The sequence below is a fragment of the Lotus japonicus genome, chromosome 6 (assembly GCF_012489685.1).
Source record: "Lotus japonicus ecotype B-129 chromosome 6, LjGifu_v1.2".
NCBI lineage: Eukaryota > Viridiplantae > Streptophyta > Magnoliopsida > Fabales > Fabaceae > Lotus > Lotus japonicus.
The window spans coordinates 15,236,230-15,255,211 of record NC_080046.1 but is presented as its reverse complement, the minus strand read 5'-3'; the positions used below and the strand labels follow the sequence as shown (position 1 = coordinate 15,255,211).

The 18,982-nt window shown below is 35.5% G+C and overlaps 1 protein-coding gene across 1 annotated transcript; it reads left to right on the top strand.

Annotated features, from left to right (window-relative positions):
- Positions 1–545: 545 nt before the first annotated feature.
- On the top strand, positions 546–1,910 carry LOC130726587 (abscisic acid receptor PYL4-like). The gene has a single exon (XM_057577890.1). The coding sequence runs from the start codon at positions 821–823 to the stop codon at positions 1,511–1,513; it is 693 nt and encodes a 230-aa protein (XP_057433873.1). The 5' UTR covers positions 546–820; the 3' UTR covers positions 1,514–1,910.
- The last annotated feature ends 17,072 nt before the right edge of the window (positions 1,911–18,982 follow it).

Here is an 18,982-nt window from a genome sequence, read left to right as displayed (position 1 = left end):
GAGCGTGATGAGTAATGGCAGGGTGTACCTGTAAAAGACTGTTTCATGTTCAAGTTAACTTTTTGTTCAGAAAGAGAGTCTCGAAATCTAAGAAGAACTAAGAGTTTTGCATAACTAAGTGTGTTAGTCTCATTCGCTTGGCCTGTGCTGACACCATCTCACTAACACATATTGTAGAGAGATAGAAAAAGTAAGAAAATTAGAGACATAATAAGTTATATAATAAAAAAAGAAGTGAGAAATAAGAAGAAAATTAAATGTGGGTCAAATTTTGATGAAGGAAAAAATTTAGTATGAATATATCAAAGCACATTAGTAATTGGCTATGATTTTTCTTGGCAAGTAAACAATAAAGTAAAGGGGAATGGAGGAGAGGCAAAGTTGCAGTTTGAAAATAGGAAAAGGAGTACATAATTGAGAAAACCAGGTCCATATACCCTTGCAAGTTGAGCATCCACTTGCATGCCCTGCGTAAGCTCCTTGGCAAGAAATCAATAACAACAACAACCACCACCTTGTGACTTCCCAACCCAACTCTCTCTCTCTCTCTCTTTCTACTCGTTCAGCTTCACCCTCATCTTCCAAAGCAAAAAAGAAAAGGACCAACCTTAACAAGAGGAGGAAAAAATAAACCCCTCAACAGCAAAACTAATACAACTTGCATTACAAAAAGATAATAACACAAAACTTAGCCTTACCCCTTTGCCGTCTCTAACACTCATATAAACGCTTTTGTGTATTCCACATCAATCAACAAATCAATAACACATAGTGTGTTATCGCCGGAGAGAAAGTGAGATATTCTTATAAATTAATAAAAATGCCTTCTTCTCTTCAGCTGGAGATGTTTAATCCAACCACCGACGCTGCCGCCTCGGCCTCCGCCGCCCTCGCCAACGGCTTCAACTACCCGAAGACTCCTCAAACGCGGCCACCCATGGCGGCGCGTGGAGTCTTGCTAACGCTCCCAGCGTCCCTGTACTCCGGCGAAGGAAACGGCTTCCTTACAGAGGACGGCGTGGTCGCCTACCACGCGCACACGGTGGGCCCCAACCAGTGCTGCTCAGTGGTTACCCAGTCAATCGACGCACCAGTCTCCACCGTGTGGGCGGTGGTCCGGCGCTTCGACAACCCGCAAGGTTACAAGACATTCGTGAAGAGCTGCCACGTGGTTGCCGGCGACGGCACTCACGTCGGGGCAGTCCGCGAGGTCCGCGTGGTGTCCGGGCTCCCTGCTGAGTCGAGCACGGAGAGGCTGGAGATCCTCGACGACGAGCGCCACATCATGAGCTTCAGCGTCGTTGGCGGGGAGCACCGCCTCTGTAACTACCGGTCAGTGACGACGCTCCACCACAACGGCGTGGACGCGACGCTGGTGGTGGAGTCGTACGTTGTTGACGTGCCGCAAGGTAACACGAAGGAAGAGACATGCGGGTTCGTCGACACGATCGTGCGTTGTAATCTGCAGTCGCTGGCTCAGATCGCAGAGAATTTGAGCAAAAACTCAATGTGATTTCATTTCAACATTTCTATTTTTATTTTGTATTGTATGATTTGGCTCTGTTTGTTTTTTGTTTCGAATGTGGGTTCAGACTTCAGATCTTGTTGTATATATCTGTTGTTGTATCATGGAGTTGGATGCAAGCACGTATTTGAAATTGATGGATGTGTATGGAGATGAGTAGGTCTGACGGCAGTGAATTTTGAACAATATGTTACATGTCCACAGTCCATATATGTAAATATTTATCTTCCCAGCATTATTTCTCTTTGGACTTCTATAGGCAGTCCAAGAGTCCAAGATCCATGAAGAGGTATTGCCAATCTCGCAAGAAACAAAGATGTCTCTGAAAGATCATATTCATGATATTTTACTTGCAAGCTAAATACAAGTCCATACTTCCTCTGTACTTCCATGATTAAAATAGATATGTCTCTTGAGAATATACATTCTTTGGTCCATGCTATCTTGATATACATGCACTTGCTTTGTTGTTCCACCGATTAAAATAGATAATTAAATCTCCTAATAAAATACATTTTATTGGTCCATGCTTGCTCTCCACTATCAGGCAAAATCTACCATCATGCCATGTCATTCAAAAAATTCCATTTTACTTGGTCATAACCTATTCAAAGTCTTATGTAAAAAAAATATTGAAAGTCAACTTTTAATATTAATTTGACATTATTTCCTTGCTTGCTTTCAACAATTCACCACCTGTCTTCATAGGATAGCTCAAGTGGTAGGAGCTGAGGGACATATGGGTTGGGTAGAGGGAGGTCCACGGATCGATTACTGGCGGGAGCAATTTATCTTTCCGATGTAAATAAAAATGAATCCACCACCCTATGTACAAGAAATAATAGAATGAAACCCTTTCTTCATCCTTGACATCAATAATTTTTAAATAATTAATCCTGCGGAAATTGATCTATGAGCTATGTTTTGCAGATTTTTAACCTTGATCAGAAACTAGAAACAAGTGTAAATTATATAAATAACAATGATATGTTCACATCTCACTTTCTCTTCCATAAAAACATTTTTTTGTTACAAATTACGCTTTTAACACATTGAGACATTCCCTCTAATCTTAAAGTAATTACTTGAGAGTCAGAGTACTTGTTCCAAGTGGATTATTCACAGCAGATTCACACAACCTTGTCACGCGCTCAACTTCAATCACAATCGTGCACCACAACAATTTGAGCTGAGGCAAATTTTATTCTCTTGGAAGAACACTATTAAATTTTATTTTCCTACAATAAATTATTGACTCAATGAGTGTTTTTTATACTTGATCTTACACGCTCGATTAGGGGTGGCAAAATGGGCTTCGGCCGCTGGGTTAGCCCGTTTGGCCCTTGCGATTTTGAACTCAAATTTAAAAGTGAGTCAGCCCAACCCAACCCGAATTTGGCGGGTTAATGACGAGTTGGGTTGGGTCAGTCCGCCAACCCATTTTCACTTTTTTTTTTAATTTTTAAATTTCTTTCTATTTTTATTCTTTAAATAGATTATTGTAAGATGCGCATATATTACGACAGACCTAAACTAAAAAAAAATATTTTGAAATATAGTCAATGATGACTTTCCATAGATTCACCTATATAAGTTGTGACTCTTATTTGTAGTTTATGTTTTGTCTAAAACCTTCATGAATGCTCGACATTATCTTTTATAATTGTTGGTTGACTATTATTGGTTGAAGTAAACTCTTGTTGGTGATTGTAAAACACATCCAGTGATATTAAATAACCTTTAATTCTTTAAATATAAAGAACAAGTATAATTCTAATTTTTTCATGTGCCAACATATGAAAAATGAAAGATTTCTTAAAATTCCTCATTGCACATTTTTTTTATTTCACTACATTGTGGGCTAGCCCACCAAACCGTCGTCCCCCCAGAATATGGATTGGGTTGAAACTTTGAAACCAAATGCCAAAAGTGGGTCAGTCCAACCCAACCCGCATTTCGGCGGGTTACGGGTTGGACCAAGCCCGACCCGCTAACTCATATTGTCACCCCTACGCTTGATCATAATCAAATCTTGTTAATTGGGGTGAGGTAAAAGGGTAATTTAATGAAAAATTATTTTTTAATTCTAAGTTGGGTTCTAGAACAAACAATTAATATAAAAAAGGAAATCAAAAAATAAAAAAATAAACAGCAGGGCCGTAGAAGCCATAAAATTAGGCATATGTCTAATGTCTCAGATTTTTTTATTACTACCTTTTGTTTAATAATAATCAAAGGAAAAATGAAAAATTATATACAGTAATTTACATGGTCAACTATTTATTAGGAAGAAAATATTAAAATAAATAAAACAACAATAGGGAAAATGGGTCTTATCACTTAGGTGAAAAATTATAACGAATTTGCATTGACTTTAAAATCCACACGAAAAGTAATCATCAAAATTGATATAGAGCCAAAATTTCGTGAAAAATGTAAAATTTATAGAAAGTCTCATTTTGATCAAAATATTAGTAGTGAGATCACACTTTCATCTACATAATCTTTCCGCATTTAGTGTTTTTAAAACATATTTGACCAATCAATTAATTCTATTGAAATACGATAACAACATATTAGATTCTTTTCCAAATGTAAATATTATTTATAGAATTTTATTGACGGTCACTCTAACGGTCGCTACTGTTGAAAGAAGTTTTTCCAAATTAAAATTTCTTGAATTATATTTAAGGTTAATAATGTTACAAGATAAATTGAATGTGTTAGCTATTTTCTCTATTAAAAGCAAAGTGTTAGAATTGTATGATTATAAAAATCTGATTAATGATTTTGCAGCTCAAAAAGCTTAATCAATATAAAAAAATTAAAATTTATATCATATATTAAGTATCTTTAAACCTGCAAATGATTTTTGGCTTTGACCCTCAAATATCTAGCTATACACTGCCCTGCTAAACAGAAGGCACAAATGTATATACATCTTTAATATACAAATGTCGCCACCCAAATCATTATCACTTATCAGGCGGCATTCTAGAGTCTGTACCGTCGTGCACTATATGCAATTTTAGATTTTATTAAAGCAAAAAGATATTTTAATACCTCATATCTTAAATAATATTTCATTTTAGGTGAACTAATTAAAATAAGTGCATTAACAATAGACATCACTTCTTTAGTAAAATTTTATATAAAAATTATGAGTTTAATGGATATGCACTGACAGTGTAAAATAGTTTTACACAGACATCCAATTGAATTCCGCCAAATCAGAAAATATCTTATTCTTTTAATTAGAATTAAAGTCAAATGTAATTATCTCTCCTATGTGGCATGCTTTGATTGGATGACTGTGTAAAACTATTTTACACTGTCAGTGCATATCCATTAAACTAAAAAATTATTGACCCATACAAAATTAAGTAAGGTACAGATCTCAACGATTTTAATGCTGTTCTCCGCTAATGGTTTTATAGCGAACTGCTGAAGAATCATGTGATTGATGATGGGCTTAATTGCACTTTTGGTCCCCCAACTATTGCCTTCCTTTGAAAATCGTTCTCAAACTTCAAAATTAGCAAAAAACATCCTCCAACTATACATGTTGTTGCACTTTTAGTCTGCCGTTTGCCTTCCGTGAGAAAACTAACGTGAGAAGCTGATGTGGCTCCCTCACGCGTGTCTCACTAGACTTTCTTCAGAGAGCTTGATGACCGGACAAGTCATATGCTTCTCACGTTACTCTTTTCAGGGTTCCATGGTGAAGAAGACGATGAAGGAGGGAGATGACCGTTGGAGCCTTTTAAGGGTCACGTGAGAAGCATGTGACTTGTTCAGTCATCAAGCTCTCTGATAAGTGCCAATTTTACGTGTTTTAAATATCATTTTAAGCACTTATTTGACCTATATGCTTGCATTGTTGATTATTTTATCCCCATAAGTAGTTGGTTTAGTAAATACTTAATTTTAGTATAGAAATAGAGTAAATATTATATTTTTTACATTTAATCTTTTGTTTTCAATGATAGGTGAAAATCTATGAAGATCTATGCCACAAGATGTCAAAAGGCCAAGAAATGAAGAATTTCGCTTAAGCCAAATATTTACTCGCTTAAGCGAAATTATATGGCAGAGGGTATCAATTCTGGAAGACAATCTCGCTTAAGCCGAATTCTTTCTCGCTTAAGCGAGCCATTCAGTGGCATAGAAGGAAAGTGAACCCTCGCTTAAGCGAGACTTATGCTCGCTTAAGCGAGCAGAGTACTTCGGTGTTAAGAAAAGGCTCTCGCTTAAGCGAATCTCAAGCTGGCTTAAGCGAGCCAAACCGCCTTGAACCCTTATAAAAGGCCAGAACACGATATTTCCCGGGATCTCTTCCATTCTTCACCATTTTTCCTCCCTAAAACATTCAGAGGAGGCTGGGCTTCATGGAGGAAGGGTCCCTGGGCTAGGAATTGATGGAGTGGAGCTTTGGAGCATGGTGACAACCTCTTGGTGGCTATGGAAAGCTTGAGAAAGTTTCCATCGCCGTGGATTTGTCTCCGTTCTTCGGGTTTCATCTCTTCCTTTCTTATCTCTTGTATATGTTCTTTTTCTATTTTTGTATCTAGAATGTTATAGCTTAGTTCTTGGATTGTTATAAACTCAATTATTGATGTAAATGGAAATCTTTCATGTATGGTGTTTCTCTTTGTACTTCATGCTTCTAACCAATCAATTGATAATCAAAAGAGCTTTACTAATTTATAAATAGATCGAGAGGTTGATATGAGTTGGTGTATGCTTAGGTCAATGAAAGTAGAATGCCTATGTCTTAGGGGGCGTTTGGTAGGTGGGCATCTCAAAATATTCCCGGGAATGTGAGGTTGGGAACGTAACATTCCCATGTTTGGTAGAAGTTTTACATTTTTTATTCCCGGGTATGAAAGATTCCCAGGTAAGTAAATTACACATGAGCTTTGAAATTTTATTCCCATCTCAAAGAAGGGGAATCTTACATTCCCATGGGAATGGAAGTTATTTTCCACTATCTCTCTTCCACTACTTATTTTATATTTTTATATTTTTATATTACATGATTTTGAAAAACATTCCCGGGAATAACTTATACTAACCAAACACATTTCCATTTTACCTGGGAATGATTTTACTGGTAATGAGATTCCTGGGAAACAACATTCCTAGGAATATTTTTGTAAAACTTGTAACAAACGCCCCCTTAGGTCACGCCGTGTGTTAAATTTTTGCTTTCTACACTTCAAGTATCATTGATTTGTGTTAGATTTCTATGGACTAGCACGAGATCGGGAGATAATTGTGGGTCCAGTTCAAGAGAGAAACCACTCAATGAACTAGTTGTCTTATGGTGAGATTATCTTAGGTAGGAACAATAGTGAGCTTCCACGTGATAGGTGGGGTTTTGAATTCTAACAGGAGTTTTCAGATGACAACGGAGATTCGCAAGCCTAGGGTACCTTGTTTTAGGATAAATTGGTCATTGGGAATGTCTTTGGGAGAGAATTTGAGTTGTATTGTTCCTTTTGGGTTTTCTAGATGGTAAGGGATTATGTCTAGGAATTCCAACTGATAGATTCACCTAGGCTAGGGAGAGTTAGGTGGATAACTCTCGGCATCATAAATGAAATGAACCATTACAAAAGTAATTGAGTGGAAACAATTAGAGGATTAGGTGAATGCACTCTAAATACGTTTTCTTCTTTGTTATCTCCGTAAACCTTCTTTTACTGTTTTCTTTTGTATTAAAAAACCACAAAAACAATTCAATCAATTATCTTTTTATCCGCTCGAATCGATATTTAACTGGTGGAACTGATGTTCACACAATCCCTGAGGACGATAAACCTGTATCTGCTTTACTACGATTGAAGTTTGGGGACGAATTTCGCAGGAAGGCAATAGTTGGGGGACCAAAAGTGCAATTAAGCCTTGATGATGATGGGTTATGTGCCAGTGGCAAGAAACAACGTTTGGAAGAATCAGTTATGTGTTAAGTCACCGAAAAGATTGCGTGAATTTTATTTTTTTTTGCTACATAGATTGCGTGAAACTTTTATTTTTTTTGCCACATAGATTGCGTGAATTTATATAAGTTCACGTACCATAGTTTATTGTAAACAATATTATTCTAACCTATCTGCTTGAGCAGTCGGAAAGTTTTCAGTGTTAATTCAATGTTATGTCCAGACATCTATTTGTGATAATTATAAATGTCCATAAAGTGGAAATTTTTTAAAAAATGTGTTTTGCAGTAGTTTAAAACCATCATAAATGGCCAGACAGTGTCGCAATATCCACATATCGTTGCGTGGTAGGAACATGTTAATCAGTGAGAGCCAATTTGCTTTTTGGGTGTAGGAATATGTTAGACAGTGTTGTAGTGGTGAATGATGCCCCTAGTGTTGCAAAGCGTCATAAAAAAAACCGACAGTGTTTTTCAAGGTTGATTATGAGAAAGCTTATAATTTTGTTCGCTGGGATTTTCTTTTATACACGTTAGGTAGAATGCAATACTTCAGGAGATGGATTAATTGGATAAAAAGGCCTCCTTGAATCAACTTCTGTGTCTTTTCTGGTTAATGGGAGTACAATGGGAGAATTTAAAATGGAGAAAGGGTTTCGGCAAGCCGATCCCTTGGCGCCGTTTCTGTTTCTGATTGAGGCGGAAGGTTTAAGTCATCTCTTTCACCAAGTTGTTGTCAAGGGGAGGTTCACTGGCTTCAGTTTTGGGATAGGCTCAGATGTCGTGGTTTCTATTATGCAGTTTGCAGATGATACAGTTTTTATTGGCGAGGCCAGTATCCAAAATATATAAATTTTAAGTGTGTGTTGCGTTGCTTTGAATTGGCTTCTGGTCTCAAGGTAAATTTTCATAAGAGTAAATTGACTAGTGTAGCGGTTGATCAAGGAAATCTGTCCAGGCTTGCTTCAATGCTGAATTGTAAATTAATGACAATCCTGTTTGTCTACTTGGGGATTCCAGTTGGCGGGAGATCAAGCAAATTACAATTTTGGGAGCATGTCATTTCCAAAATTAAAAACAGATTGTCAAATTGGAAGCAGGAATTTGTATCGTTTGGTGGGCATGTCTGCCTTATTCAAAGCGTGTTGTTGTCTCTGCCTTTGTTTTTCATTTCTTTTATAATGTCGGTGGATGTTGTTAAGGCATGTTCTAGACTTATGCCCATTTTTTTTATGGGGAGGCTCGAAGGTGGAACATAAAATTGCTTGGGTAAATGATGAAAGGACATTTAATGAAGAGATTTTCCTCCACTAACTACTATCAAATCCCTTTCAAGACTCAATCGTAGTATAGTATTGGATTTTGTCGTCTCCACAGGGATTGTGTTGCTACGTATTAATCTTACTAGCTAAATGTTGGATGAATGACTTAAAAAGTAAAATGTGGGTTTATTTAAATAAAGGAAAAACTATAATTAAAGCGATAAAAGAAGTTTCACGGAGGCAAACAAAGAAGAAAATGTATTTGGAAAATGAGTTCATTTGGTTTACAACTTATTCTCAACCAATATACTCTTATAAGATGAAATTGACATTTAAGATGCCGATAAGAGCCATTCACCCACTAATTTCTTAGCTAAGCGAATCTACCCATTAAGAACCTAGCCTTAATCTCTTACGCCCTAGTGATCATAAAAGGAGCATTATACACATACCTACTCGATAAGACATTCTCAAGCTCTGTTCCTAACCCAAGAATTTCATGTCCTAGTGGATAGAATCTCTGACTGTCACTCAAGAAATCCTAATAGTATCTAGAAAAATAATATAAAATATAGAAAAATACTAAAACTAAATAAAAATATTAAAATGCATGAAATAAGCCTAAAGTGTCCTAAAATGACTAAAATATCTTAAAATATATATTAAAATGCATGCAAATAAACTAGGAAAATAGCTTTAAATCCCGGGTCATCATACCCCTATACTCAACGACAGCTTGTCCTCAAGCGAAAACTTAAGGTTGCTTGTCCTCAAACTCAAGAAAACATTTCCAAGTAAGATGCTAGTAAACATATTTTCACAAAAGATACATGGGATGAGTTCCTCAAAATAGTTCTTGCAGAGAATTAAGCTTTAAAAATTGAGTAACTTTTAGTAAGTGCAAATAATAATTATAGAAAATACTAGGATGTGGGGCTTCACATTTTATTCCTAATTCCCCAACCCCATATTGAGAATCCACTAATGATGACCAACAGTCTTATTTTATTATAAGCACACATGTTCTTTCCTTTTCAATTTAGCTTTTTCCCAACCCTTCACAGTTATTACCAACTCAGGGCGAAATTATTTTCTTTTATTTCACAAGGTCAGAATATGATTGGGGGTATGCTCAGTGGTGCAAATATTTCTCATTCCCTTACTCACATCCTTACCCCATTTTTTCTTTTTTCATTTTTAGCACTTTAGCATTACTTTCACATGTGTGCCCCTTTGTTAACCTCACAGCCAAAAAGAGTGTAGACTCAATATAAAGATTAAAAGGAAAACTACATATTTTATGCATTATCCCCACTAACTTGGAATCTTAATAACCTTACTGCACTTTCTCAAAACTCACTCAAGTCTTTATCACCTAACTCTCCACATGTTTCACAAGTTTCACTCACACCCATGCATCAAGCACACTTTATTGTAAGTACTAGCATCAAACTCGGAACAGATATTAAAAACAACAACAAGCATTATTCAAGCACAAAAGTGTGAATACCAAGAATCAAAGGCATGTGCATACTAGTGTGTGCAATCTAAATAACTAATGCTAAATGCATGATCATGAAATTAAATGAGAGATGAGTGGTTCAGAAAAAATCTCTGTACTCAAATTGGGTGCAAACTTGAAAGCACCAGGACATGGTCAGTTGGGCCCTCTAACTCAGATTAATTCCTGTAAAATCACTTAGTCCTTGCAAAAATGAGCACACAAATTAAAACACCACAACATAACTCAAATAATTTAATGAGACACTATGACTCAAAATCCTATGCATCAAATCATCAATTCATGACTAATGAACTTAATTCTCATTAAATCCACTAGCTGATTCATTCTAAGTCAGGTTCACAGAATTCCAAACCTCATATCATGTTATAGTTGATCAGGCCACAACAAGCATTTAGCACAAGAACAAATCAATTGAATTGACATATAAGAAGCATAACAAAAACATGCATACCATAATAATGCTCTAAAAAAACACCCGGCTAGCTTAACTAATAGAAGCGGAAGCACAATCCCCGGCAACGGCGCCATTTTGATGAAAGGATATTTAATGAAGAGATTTTCCTCCACTAACTACTATCAAATCTCTTTCAAGACTCAATCGTAGTATAATATCATATTTTGTCGTCTCCACAGGGATTGTGTTGCTATGTATTAATCTTACTAGCTAGATGTTGGATGAATGACTTAAAAAGTAAAATGTGGGTTTATTTAAATAAAGGAAAAACTATAATTAAAGCGATAAAAGAAGTTTCACGGAGGCAAACAAAGAAGAAAATGTATTTGGAAAATGAGTTCATTTGATTTACAACTTATTCTCAATCAATATACTCTTATAAGATGAAATTGACATTTAAGATGCCGATAAGAGCCATTCACCCACTAATTTCTTAGCTAAGCGAATCTACCCATTAAGAACCTAGCCTTAATCTCTTAAGCCCTAGTGATCATAAAAGGAGCATTATACACATACCTACTCGATAAGACATTCCCAAGCTCTGTTCCTAACCCAAGAATTTCATGTCCTAGTGGATAGAATCTCTGACTGTCACTCAAGAAATCCTAATAGTATCTAGAAAATAATATAAAATATAGAAAAATACTAAAACTAAATAAAAATATTAAAATGCATGAAATAAGCATAAAGTGTCCTAAAATGACTAAAATATCTTAAATATTATATTAAAATGCATGCAAATAAACTAGGAAAATAGCCTTAAATCCCGGGTCATCAGTAAATTGGTCTCATGTGTGTAAGTCTAAGGAGCTTGGGGGGTTGGGCATTAAAGATTTGACTTTGTTCAATAAAGCTCTAATTAGGAAGTGGAAGTGGCGGTCTCTGAATGAGGCTAACGTCCTCTGGTACAAAGTAATCAAAGCTCAATCTAATGGTGGTGTTTGTGCTTCTCCTTGGTGGCGTGAAGTTAACTCTCTATGTTTTGATGACAACGTGAACTGGTTCGAAGCTGGTTTGAAGAAAACATTAAGGGAAGGGGATGTAACCGTTTTTGGTTGGATGATTGGATTGGCTTTGGGCCACTTGAGGGGCACTTTCATAGATCGTATAATCTGTCTAAGAATAAATATGCTACTATTAGGGAAGTGGGAGATTAGTTTAATGGTGTTTGGTGTTGGAAATTTGGCTAGAGGCGGGAATTACGGGGTAGGGAAGTTTTGTGGTTGCAGGACCTTCTGACCTTGATTAGTGATGGGCGATTGCGGGAAGGGAGACCTGATAGTTGGGTGTGGCTGCCAGGGGAGGAGGGGGTTTACGCAGTTAACTCAGCTTATTCTTTTTTGCAGCAACATGATCCTATGAAGCCAGATGTTCGGCTCAGTTTGGTGTACTCTTGCACCATCCAATGTGAAAGCTTTTGCTTTCACCTATTGTGGAATCGCATCCAGACTAGAGCTAATCTGCGGAGACGTGCCGTGATCCAGAGCCTTGAGGCCTCTCTCTGTCCATTATGGAATAAGGTGGAGAAATGTGGTGATCATCTTTTCTTCCCGTGCTCTTCTTCATTTGAGATGTGGAGGGCGATTTATAACTGGTTTGACGGCTCCAATGCTCTGCCGTCAACTTCAAAAACTCATTTCAATCAATTCCTCTCACTTGGCAGGAATAAGGCCCAGAGGTTAGGGGAGTTGGTGGTGTGGATGGGGACTGTTTGGTCACTGTGGATACAAAGGAACGTTATTGTTTTTAAGGATGGGGCGAATGATGATGTTATTTTGGATTTAATTCAGATGCACTCCTGGCATTGGATCAATGCAAAGGTGGGGGGTTTTCATAATTCTTTGTTTGAATGGAAGACAAATCTAGTGGCTTGCCTTTCTAGCATGTAGTTTTGTTTCTTATTGGGTTTGGTCTTATTTGGTAGTTTGGGTTAGGTGGGTTTTTTTCTTGGTCTTTGTCTTTAAATCAGTATGTGCTTTGGTTAGTGGCAAGGAACAGTTTGTTGGTTTGTAGGTTGAGGTTTTAGATTGTTTTTCTTTCTTTTTTGTGGTGGCAAGTTTTGCTACTGCATTCTTTCCTCTCTGCATTTGGGTTTAGCACCTCTTGTGCTAAGGTTGAATACAATTCATTTGCTTATAAAAAAAATATCGTTGCGTGGTTTGTCAAGCATTTTTAGAATGTTTTGAGAACTTTGCCATTAATTCAGGGAGGAAAATATTTTTTTTTATATTGGAAAGATAAATTGCTCTCTCTAGAGATTGATCCCTAAACCTCCCTACCTCAACCTATATGTTCGATCTCTAGTTCTTACCACTTAAACTATTAAATAGGGACGAAAAATGTTTCTTTTAACACTAGATTAAAAGTATATGGATTTTGATGTGATTTAAAAAATAAGAGTGACGTAGGAAATAATGACGAAAAATTGAAATTGAAAAGAAAGTGATGCATTAATATGGATTATGATGTTTATGCAATCAATGTGTATGGAATTTGATTCTATCAAGTTGCTACTTCACGAGTTATGAGTGGTTTCGACATACTCATAAATTATATTCTTTTCATCTTAATTTCACACATTATTTTTTTTTCTAGCAGAATCATTTTTCTCTTATTCATTGATCGGATCAAAATCTTCTATCACTAATTAAATAACTTTTTCATTTCTTGTCACACCAATAAAATCTTGTTATGTTAATTAAAAAAGAAAAGAAAATTCTAAGAACAATACTAAAACAAAATAAATTAATGAGCAGCATAAGAGGTGCCTCAAGCCATAATTACAAACAGAATAAAATCTAAAAGAAAACACTAAACTTCATAGAAAGTGAGACAAAGTAAAACAATGGAATCAAAACCTGCATCATTCTAAACCAGCATAAAATGCATGTTCTAAAACCTTTCCTTATGCTGATACACTATGAACATGATGATTGATGGTGCTGCCATGACCACCAAGTTTTTCAAATTCTTTTATTTACATGTGATGCATATGTATGTGAGGTCTAAGACACTATTAGGCATGTTATGTTCTTTGATCCTGGTCCCTAGTTTTAAATTTCTCGCTCCGCCACTGGATATGACAATATGCTAACTACAAGAGTAATTTTGCCTGTGAAAGTGGACTAGCGCGGCGGTTTGTGCAGGCGACACTAAATCAATATTGTTTTGTGTCGATTTTTCTAACTAACAAGGTTATAACCATCGTAAATTGAGTAAGGAATTTTACTTATTTTAATCTAACGACTAGAAGCAGTTGAAACGGACATTCAATTTATTATGATTATATATAAAAAAAAATTATAACTGACGTTACGTTTCAATCCGTTTTTGCTCATGTGAGAAAGAACTTCCCTTATTTTTTAAAAGGAAGTTGAATTTTCTAATGGACATGCACGTATAATAATAATAATAATAATAATAATAATAATAATAATAATAATAATTACATTTATGGATTAGGACGTCATTTTAAAGCCATATTCTATGGCGAAAGTGTTGAGAGTAATGTAAATAATAAAGGGTTTAGGGTTAGTCAATTAATCATTGGATTAATTGGGCTTTTAATGTGTTGACTAAATGACTATAAATAGGGAAGTTATTTAGTTGTGTAATATGCTGATATGCATTTAGTGCATTTGTGAAAATAAAGTTTTTGGTCCCCGTTAACTCATTCTCTCTCTCACTTTACTGTTACTGTTTTCTGCGAATTGGTTAATTCTCTAACAGAAAGAACCACCCTCTAAACTGCAACTTGTCTTGGATGAACTCAACTTGTTGGGTAAACAATGGCCAATTTGTTGTTTGCCGCATGTAGGTTATATATTATCTCTTTCTACTTACGTGTCCATTGTCGTTAATATAACATTATAGAAGTTTGATTAGTCGGTTGGAATTGGGAAAGGATGGAAAGGGTACCAAGTTGGCTTGCAAGTAGCTAGCTTAAATATCATCAATGGCCATGTTTCTTATGCTTTACTTCTAGATGAATAGTTTTGAATGAGTAATTTACCCTTTCTAATGCACGAGACTTTGTCAAATTAATCGATGCTTTCCATTATTGAACTATTTCATTTACTTATCGATAACAAAGATTCACGCATGAATAATATTGTTGCCTTCACATTGCTTTTCGGGTAGAAAGAAGTGAAAGAATGAGAGGGATAAAAATAAAATAAAAGTAAAAGAAAGAAAATATAAGATGAAATAAATGATAATATAAGAGAGATAGAAATAAAAATATATATAAATTAAATATATAAAAAATCAGGTGTGAACATATCATTGTTGATTCGCGCATATTCACCCTTATCTTTCTTTTTGACAATTAAATTTGTTTGTTAAAGTTGAAGAGTCATCGGATCGAGAGGATATTGGATTAGATATTTATACTTTATATATGATCACTAGATTGAAATTTATATTTAATTATATTCACTTTTTGACTTTTTGTCTAGTACTATGTTTGATTTTTAATTAGTCTAACCATATTTTTTTTTAAACATAGTCTGACCATATTCAAACTTATTGAGATCTTAACTCACAATATTTTTTTTCTGACAAAGAGTTAAATTAGCTCTTAATTTGGGGCTCCATAAGGATAGCAGGGCCCATATATTAAGTAAGGCAAGGTAGACAATTGTCTTAGCATAAAAGAAAAATTAGTACTTATATAGATATAATATTGAGCTTAAGAGAGGCAATGGAGAAATGAAATTTCATGTCATATTAATGCTGGAAATTTATAAGAATAGCATATATTAAAGATGTAGATACAAAACCATAGCATGTTCGATAATCTATGCACATATAACTAAATTACAATATTTGCGCGCGTACCTAGTGTAAGAGAATGAGTCCATGTTCCTGAACGAATTTTAATACGAGTAAGAAAACTGCTCTCTGTTTTGATAAGTGTGTAGAGTAGATTTTGGTTAACTGCCTAACGGTGAGCCAAGTTTATAACCTATCAAATGGGAGCAGGGACCTCTCACTGTGTTTAAATAAATAACTCACTCCATCACGAGTTACTCATCTGAAAAGCCTAATAGTAATATTTCATCAAGTAGTTAAACGTTATAATTAATATTAATTTCCAATAATTGATATATTAAAAATTCAAGGACTACACATAATAATTAAATGATTAATGTTAATTCATAAAATATCCAACAATTAATTGTAATGTGGGCAATACAATGTGAAAACTAAGAAATGCAATTTTGACGTTTATTAATAGTAGAGTACTTATTAACAAATTTACATTTTCTGTTGCTTAAAATAAACAAATATACATTTTTCAAACAACTAACAAATAAAATTTTTAAAAAACAATTTTTTTTATTCATAATCATTAGTTTTTTTTATGACTTATATATTTATAGTAATGTACAAGTTTTCTTTTCTCTTAACTTATTATTTTTTCTATAAAAAAAATATTTTTATACTTGAAGTGAATTATCAAAAGAGATACTTGATATCAAAGTCTTGCAACATTTTTCACTTTTTGCATTTCAGTTCTATTGTTCTATCATTTTTTATTTATTTTTTCATTTTTATTTATTTATATTTCTTTGTTATTATTTTTATATTTTATTCTTTGTAAGAGAAAATGTAAAATGGAAAGTACGAATATGGTTTTGAAAAAATGAAGAAAAAAATAAAAGTTGAAATACTAATTGAATCTCACCGTGGACTATTATAAATAAAAATGATGTAGAAGCAAGTTTAATTGGTGAAAACATGATAGAACAGCCACTTATAAATAAATCTCTAATAAATAATTTCGTAGCTTAAAAAGCTAGAAGATTAATGTAAAAATATTATAATTTATATGATATATTAAGTCTCTTTAAGATTCTTATCAAAATAGTTTTTAAAAAAAATATTGTCAAAATAAAGTCACTTTATTAGGCCCCAAAATATCTATACATGACCTTGAGGGAAGATTATTAACTTCAATATTAACTTCAAACGTTCAAATCCTCACATGTTTTAAGTACTTATATAGCCCAAAGCCTAGTGAGTTATCAAATCTAGATATATAGATTGACTAATACAATCCTGAAGACATTATCAACACAAGTTGTGTCATCTACAAGGGTGCGAAAGACTTTTATAGTCTCATCAAGCTTCAAAGAATATCAACACCTCCTCCTAGATTTCTTTCCTCTACTAAGGTTTACCTTACACACCCATCAGCGGCGGCGCCGCCTCTCCTCCTTCATGGAGGTGGCGCCTCCCACAGTGCTTTCTTCTTCCCGTGGCATTTTTCTCCTTCTCTAGTTTTGGTTATAGTTTTTAGGTTCTGTTTTGTCGCCTATTTTGTGATCCTTCTTCCGTTTTCATGCCCTGTTCTCGCGACGGCGTTTTGCTCCACCTTCTGCCAGTTTGCTTACGGGTCCTCCGTCAACGACCATCGTTTGTTTTCTGCTCCTTGCGTTTCAAATCGCCGAGCCTCTGCCTTCTTCTATCTGTTGCATGGTGTTTTCATCTCCCGCTCGACGCTTCTGCCCTTCTTGGTGCTCTAGATCTGAGACCTCTTGCCCCGTGGTTATGGATTTCGCTCGAGTTTTGGTGCCTTTCAGAGTGCTGATTGCTGTTTCTTTTCCCTCCGCCTTTTTGCAACTTGGTGTCGGCAGCAGTTCTGATGCTTTTTCCAACTTTGTTTCGCAAGGTGTTGCTGGGTGGTGTTGTGGCCAGGGCATGGTTAAAGGTTTCGCAAGAAGTGCCTAGTGCTGACCTTTCCGTACGTTGAAGTCCTGAAGCAGATTGCAAGGACTCTGGGTTGTGGTCTCTATAGGGGTGGTGGCTTTGCTCCCTGCAGAGACAATGTCAAAAGACATTGACGTTTTGATGCTCTTGCTTTAGCTGCATTCATTCCACATCTGCAAGGGGCATTTGGTAGTGGAACGCTGATTCTGCAGATCGGTTGTGGTTCTTGGACATCTAGATCGGTGGTCTCTTGTCTTGTACAAGGGAATGGGCTATCTTGTTTTTCCAGAGGATGGGTCCTCATATGAAACTTCAATTATAGATCATCTACCAAAAAGTGAATGTCACGACCCAAATTCCCTAGTCGCAACCGGCGCACGGACTATCACCCTAAGTCCGGCAAGCCGTTTCCACATAACCCATTTTATAACCAATTCTCCATGATAAATAAGTCCGCATAAATTTATAAAAAAACGACAAAGACTCATCTGTATTTTCAATAATCTCAAAATAACAAAACCTGCTAAATAATGTTCTCCAAATCCAAAATTTCAAGAAAAGGTAAAAAAACCAGAATTCAACGCTCAGCGTCAAATTTTAAAAATAAAACGATAACGTCAACCCCAAACTAAATTCACCTATGACTCCCTATAGCTGCAAATAACCAGAATCAAAAGAAATAAAATAGCAATGAGGCCACCAGCCAATGGAGGCCTACCAACAAGACAAGTGACAATCTGAATCCAGGAACAGCTTGCTACTCAGCTGCTGGAGAATATGTGGATAAAATAATAAAGGGGTACGTCACAAAGACTTAGTGAGGATTTAACAACCACCATGAACAGGAAAGGGGAAACATATGATGCACGAGTTTTTCACTGTCAGTTCAATGTGGTTAATATATATAATATTAATAAAATTTATAAGAACCATTTCAATTAAGAGAGCATGAAACTGCCAAATTTATAAATAACCTTTTCAATGAAACTGAATAAAAATCATGTCAATCATATGAAAGCATTTCAAAATCATAAATATAATTTAACAGAGTCACACATGTAGAACCGTGAGGCGGCTCCATCTCGTTGATAGTCCTCTCCTCCTAAGGGATGACCTCTCCAATAGGGGCGGCTCCATCTAATGGATAGACATATCCTCTCTCATATCACATGTTGTATCGTATCATATCAAGAGGGAAGCTTCATCTCATTGATAGCTCTCTCTATGCACTGGCGGCTCCATCTAACAGATAGCCCTCTCCTCCCATAATAAAACTAGCTAGGTGCAACTAGGTCGTTACCTCTGCTAACGGCTGCGGGGTTCTATCAAGGATCCCCAAAACCATTTTCTCAAATCAATTCAAGTCTCGTCAATAGTCTCAAAATCATCTTTCCAATGCTCATCAAAGCTTTTCAAAATAACATTCTCAACATCGACTTTTTTCAATGCTTATCAAAGCTTTTCAAGTTCACAATCTCAATTTCACATAATTTCAAAATTAAACCAATGTAATTCTTTTCTCATATCAGTTCATAAAATATGCTCAAAATCAACTTCATAA